The sequence below is a fragment of the Trichechus manatus genome, unplaced genomic scaffold (assembly GCF_000243295.1).
Source record: "Trichechus manatus latirostris isolate Lorelei unplaced genomic scaffold, TriManLat1.0 scaffold00039, whole genome shotgun sequence".
In the NCBI taxonomy this organism is placed as follows: Eukaryota; Metazoa; Chordata; class Mammalia; order Sirenia; family Trichechidae; genus Trichechus; species Trichechus manatus.
The window spans coordinates 15886401-15892803 of record NW_004443975.1 but is presented as its reverse complement, the minus strand read 5'-3'; the positions used below and the strand labels follow the sequence as shown (position 1 = coordinate 15892803).

General features: G+C 44.6%; 1 protein-coding gene across 1 annotated transcript in view; it reads left to right on the top strand.

Annotated features, from left to right (window-relative positions):
• Nucleotides 1-675: 675 nt before the first annotated feature.
• The window catches only part of IARS2 (isoleucyl-tRNA synthetase 2, mitochondrial), a 61606-nt gene continuing 55878 nt past the window's right edge, over nucleotides 676-6403 (top strand). The window contains exons 1-2 of the mRNA XM_004375925.2: nucleotides 676-942; nucleotides 3721-3843. Of these exons, the coding sequence (XP_004375982.1) occupies nucleotides 676-942; nucleotides 3721-3843 (390 nt within the window). The remainder of the gene's footprint in view (nucleotides 943-3720; nucleotides 3844-6403) is intronic.

The window sequence follows — 6403 nt, the reverse complement described above, 5'->3', positions numbered from 1 at the left end:
GGAAGAAAGGACTGCTGATCTACTTCTGAACATTCAGCCACTGAAAACCGTATGAAGCACAGTTCTATTTTGACATACATGGGGTCGCCGTGAGTCGGATTGCTTCCACTGGCAACTGTGTTTTAACCCCAGGAAAGTTAAGAACAACACTGCTCCAGTGCTATGTATTTGCCCACTGTCAGTCATCGGAGTCCTCGGAGAATGCCTGTCTTCCTGGCGTGGTGTCAATGGCTTTTGGCTTTTTAAGGCCCTGAGGAAAGCCTACTTGGAATTTTTCTGGCATTGCTAAAGGTTCAGGGAAAAAAGTCGTTTATTCATTTAGGAATTCAACACGTTTAAGGACCATTCTTTTTGTGCCTAGTCGTGTTCGCGTGTGTGCCTGGACGGCAGACAGTCGATGAGAAAGGCATAACGAAAAGGCAACAATTTTATTTCAATATTAAAGCGCAGGGCACCGTGATTAGAAGATAAGCCCGCGCCCCCGAAGGCTGCGGCCAGCACGCGCGGCAGCTCCGCCCCCGCCGTCGCCGGAAGGCCGAGCTCCCGCCCCTTCCGCCCTCCGCGCGCATGCGCACTCCCGCACGGCTCGCGGAGGCCCTCGGGGATCCCAATTGCTCTGAGCCGCGGCGGGAGGAGAGGCCTCGGCGCTCGCGAGGGGATCTGTGGCGCCGTGTGATGCGTTGGCAGCTGCGCCCTCTCGGGCCGGGGGCGGCCGCCCTGGCCGCGGCCCGAAATCTGTGGGGCCCGTCCTGCCTTCCCCGTCGCCTGGGGTGGCAAAGAACGACGGGGAGGCTTCTGGTGCGCTCAGTCACCGGGGCCAGTAATCAGCTGCCGACCCCGAATAGCGGCAAATACCGGGACACGGTGTTGCTGCCGCAGACCAGCTTCCCCATGAAGCTGCTGGGCCGCCAGCAGCCCGACATGGAGCTGGAGATCCAGCAGGTTCGGGCCCCACTTGGCGCGTCGGGGGCGGTGGTAGGGAGCGGGGCCTTGGCGGGGCGCAGAGGAGGAACGGGTTCTTGCCGGGAGCCTCGCCCGTGCGACCCAAATCCGGGAGGGTGGGCGGCGCGGTGGGACGGGCACAGTCTCCAGGCCCCTGGAGTCGGTGTTTTGACCAGACCTGTAGAACTCATGAGCTTCCCACAGGTTCGTTTTGCTAAAAACACAAGTGAAGAAATTTCCGGTTAGGTCGTCAGTAGTAGCAGGTTCTAGAGCGGAATATTAAGGGAGAAATTAGCAATGCTCAGTATCAGCTTGTACTGAATGTATGTCCCATTTCTGGCTTAGGCAAAATATGTCGAATTTAGACACTTTTCCAGTAGCTTGTAAAAAGTGAATTAACATGTACTCTTATGAATAAAAATGCGATTACAAGGAATGATGGAAAGTTGAAGTCCGCCTTTGTTGGGTCAGTAAGTCCCTAGCTGGAATTGCGACTGTTTGAAGGCTAGTAATGTACTAACGCTGATCCCCTTTCCTAGACTGTGCTTCTGTCTCTCGAATTAGACTGAACTTTCCAAGGTCAGAGCTTCATTTGTTAGTTTATGCAATTTTAGAGTCTTTAAAAATAGCTGATATTTGGTTGCATAAATATGCTTAGCTTATGTATTCTTGTAACAGTTACTAGAGTTCAAGACTCATAAACTTGTTCTGGCCATCCAGTTTCTTAAACACTGTTTTATCCAGTACCTTGTGTATGCCAGGAACTGTGATAATTTTAAATGTTTTCTTATTTAATTTTCATACGAGTCCTGTGAGTTGGATATTATTCACTTTTTTTTTTTTTAAAAGAGAACACAGGCCCATAAGGGCAAAATGACTTGGCCAAGGAGACACAGTGGATGAGGGGAGGGGAGTGGAACTTTGATGACTGTTGTTCCAGATTTAAGGAGTAGTTGAGGCCAAACGATAGCAAGAATGAGATATGAGCGTATGGGGGATCTATAGCTCCTTCAGCATGGCTGGACAGAGTGGAGGATAATGGAGTACTTTGAGACTGCTCAAGAGTTGAGCGGTAAAACTGGCAATATGCAGATGATGCAACGTTGCTTACAAAACATGAAAATGACTTGAAGCACTCACTGATGAAGGTCAGAGACGACAGCCTTCAGTATGTATTACACTTGAACGTGAGAAAAATGAACATCTTCACCACTGGACGGATAAACAGCATCATGATAAATGGCTGAGATACTGAAGCTGTCAAAGATTTCATCCTGTTTGGATCAACAATCAATGTCCTTGGAAGCAGCAGTCAAAAAATTGAATGACGTATTGCTGCAAAAAGCAAAGATGGCATTTTGATGACTCAAGGTGCATCTGATCCAAACCATGGTCTTTTCAGTTACCTCGCATACAAACGCTGGACAGTGAAAAAGGAAGACAGAAGAAGAATTGATGCAGTCAAATTGTAGTGTTGACAAAGAATATTGACTATACCGTGGACTGCCAGAAGAACAAATAAATCAGTCTTAGAAAAAATATAACCAGAATACTCCTTAGAAGAGGGTGGTGAGACTTTGGCTCACTTACTTTGGGCATGTCACCAGCCAAGACCAATCACTAGAAAAGGACATCATCTTTGGTAATGTAGAGGGTCAGTGAAAATGAGGGAAACCCTCAATGAGATGAATTGGCATAATAGCCACCATAGACTCAAGTATAGCAAGATGATGAAAACGTCATAAGACTGGGCAGTGTGTGGTTGTGTTATACAAATGGTCACCATAGGTCGGAGTCAACTTGATAACAGCTAACAACAACAACAACAAACCTTGTTCAATTGGTATAACAAAGCTTATTAAAATGTTATGCATCCTACTTTGGTGAGCGGTGTCTGGGGTCTTAAAAGCTTGCAAGCGGCCATCTAAGATGCATCAGCTGGTCCCAACCACCCGGAGTAAAGGAGAATGAAGAACACCGAAGACACAGGGAAAGTATTAGCGCAAGAGACAGAAAGGGCCACATAAACCAGAGGCTCCATCAGCCTGAGACCAGAAGAACTAGATGGTGCCCAGCTACCACCAATGTGTGCCCTGACAGGGAACACAACAGAGAGTCCCTGATGGAGCAGGAGAAAGGTGGGGTGCAGAACTCAAATTCTGGTAAGAAGACCAGACTTAATGGTCTGACTGAGACTGGAGGAACCCCGGAAAGCATGGTCCCTGGATTCTCTGTCAGCCCAGAACTAAAACAATTTCTGAGGCCAAGTCTTCAGACAGGGATTGGACTGGACTGTGGGACAAAAAGTGATGCTCGTGAGGAGTGTGCCTCTTAGCTCAAGTAGATACAAGAGACTAAATGGGCAGCTTTTATCCGGAGGTGAGATGGGAAGGCAGAGAGGGTTAGGAGCTGGGTGAATGGACATGGGGAATCGAGTGGAGAGGAAGAGTGTGCTGTCACATATGGGGAGAGCAATTAGAGTTACCTAACAATTATGTATAAATTTATGTATGGGAAAAAAAATAAAAAACCTTGTAAGGTCCTGCATACCACATAAAAAGTGTGGACTTTATTTTGAAGATAGTGGTGGAAACTATTGAAAGGTTTTAAGAGAAGAGTGCTCAGATGTGCATTTTAGAAATACCACCACTTGTATTTTAGAGTTGAATACATTGGAATGGAATAAAAAATAAGCAAGTGCTGGCTGTTATTTATGGTGACGTTTAGGAGTACATATTTAAATGATATTCAGACTTTTTTGTTGTTCTTTTTAAACAGAAGTGTGGATTTTCAGAACTTTATTCATGGCAAAGAGAGAGAAAAGTAAAGACAGAATTTTGTCTTCATGATGGACCTCCTTATGCAAATGGTGATGCTCATGTTGGGCATGCTTTAAATAAGGTAATTATAATTTTTAGTCTGGTTATAAGGCTTGAGTGTATCCTAATCATATGAAGCTATGTAACTTTGTGTTGGCACATAAAACTAAACTCTTACTAGAAACAGAAAACAAACAGTTTTAAGGGTTGGTTGAGAAATAACATCACTGATACTTGCTTTGAGATTGTTACCATTTTACGTTAGTAAATATCATTTCATTCAGTAATGATTATTGAGCTGTGTCAGACATTGTTCTTGGTTCTGGGGATAGCAGTGAACAAAATAAAGCAAAATCTTACTTTCATGGAGCTTATGCCGTATTGGCGGAAGACTTGTCAACAAGATAAACGAGTAAAATATATACGGTGTCGGATAGTGATAAGTAAACTCTTTGCCATCAAGTTGATTTCAACTCAGTGACCCTATAGGACAGGGTAGAACTGCCTCATAGGGTTTCCAAGGCTGTAAATCTTCATGGAAGCAGACTGCCACATCTTTCTCTGACAGAGTGGCTGGTGGGTTTGAACTGCCAGCCTTTCGGTTCGCAACTGAGCACTTTAACCACTGCGCCTTAACCACAGGGCTCGTTCTTGGTGAGTGCTGTGGAGGAAAATAAAGCAGGGAAGGGGAATAGGGAGGGTCATTTGAGGAAACTGTGATTTTTAATAAGTTGGTCTACAAAGGCCTCCCTCACTGAAAAGGTGACATTTGTGTAAAGTCCTCAAGAAAGCAAGGGAGTGAGCCATGGGGATATTTGGGGTGAGAATAACAAGTGTGAAGACCTTGAGGTGAGAGTTCGTTATGTTTGAACAACAGTAAGAACGCCAGTGTGGCTGGTTTGAAGTAAGTGAGAGGGAGGTATTAGAGGTAGCAGGAGCCAGATCCTGTAGTCCACTTGAAGTGTGATGGGGAGCCATTGGAGGATTCCCAGCAGAAGCATTCATCATCTGGCCTACATTTCTGTAGGATCACTTTTGCCTGCTCTGTTGGTAATAGACTACTGAAGAGGTAGAAAGTGTGGAAACAGGGAGACCAGTAAGGGGACTATTACAGTAATTCAAGAGAGAGAGAATGTGACTTGGACCTTAACTGGTGTGAGAAATGGTTATATTCCAGGTATAATTTAAAGGCAGGCCTGACAGAATTTGCTGATGGATTGGATGTGGGGTGTATAAGAAGGATGATTCCCGGGGTTTTGTTCTGAGCACTTAGAAGGGTGGAGTAGCTGTTACCTGAGATGGGGAAGATTGTGGGAGGATCAGGTTTGGGGAGGAAGATCAGGATCACACCCGAGCATGTTAACTTTGAGATGTGGCTAGACATTCAGATGGGGCTAGTGAGTGGTGAGGGGACAAGTACATACTGGACGCATAAATTGGGAGGTCAGCATATAGTGCCCAGTGTTGGTTGGTTGGTTGGTTTTTGAGGGGTGACTGCTAGGTTGGTTTTCAATAGGGAATGAATTTTGAGCAAGAAATTTGGGTTCTCCTTTAAGAGTACTCGCTCGATTTTCCTGAGCACCATGTAGTCTTTCTTGCTTTGCTTTCTACCATAAAGGGTAAGTGTGATTGCAGTTTACTTTGTGATTATGTTTAGGTAATAGCAGTCAAATGATCTGCTTTCCAGGAAAAAAAAAATGTTTTTGTTTGAGGTTACATTGATCAGTTCATCTTCCTTTACTGATACAGGTGTCCCGTTATCTGAAAGTAGAGTGTTCCTGTGAAACCTTTCCTAAGCGGAAATGGCGTAAAGCAAAGTAATTACCATTAATTTATATGGGAAACATTTTTGAGTGTTCCCAGACCCAAAAAGTAACGTACCAAATCATACCAAACAGCACAGAAAACCTTTACGAACTCTCTTAGGCTTTTCGGGTACCATAGGACACATCTTGCTAACAGATGCACAAAATAAATCGAGATAAAGCACAGATGCTCACAGACACAGTTCGAAGCTACGGCGGCTGAGATGCTGGGTGTAGTTCCCGGGGAAGGAGCCTGGGGGCGCCACTCTCACTGCTCAGGGCGCGCGGCCTCTTTAACTGCTGCTGCAAAACACACGCTGAACGCTGTTTCTGCTTTTCACCTTTTTTTGGTAAAAGCAAAAATGCTCTTAGAATTTCTTCCGGTTAGCAGAAACAAGTACTAATGCAGGTCTCTGGTAAAAGTGAAATGACATGAAGCAGACTTTTGAAAAGCTGTGTATACCTGTGTTTCTCACCTATATTAGATTAATTAATTTAATCATCCTTTTACTACTTCTCTTGAGTTTTTAAATGCATTTGGCACGAAACCAAAAAACCAAGATTTTTTTTTGCCAAGTAGAGCAATTGATTATGCACGCTTGCTTTTTTGCAGAGACGTTGCTCGATCTCAGTGTTCTTTTGAGTCTAGAAAACTACTTACATTTTAATTTCTAGCATCCAATCAGAATTTTTTCTCCTTGTATCTGACTTATTTAGGTACCTGCATGGGGCTGTAAGACTCCTTGAGATGCCATCTCTTTCACCCCTATTCATAGGCAGAATGGTGTGTACTTTTTTCTTGTGTTCGTGCATGGTAGATATTATTTGATATTTACA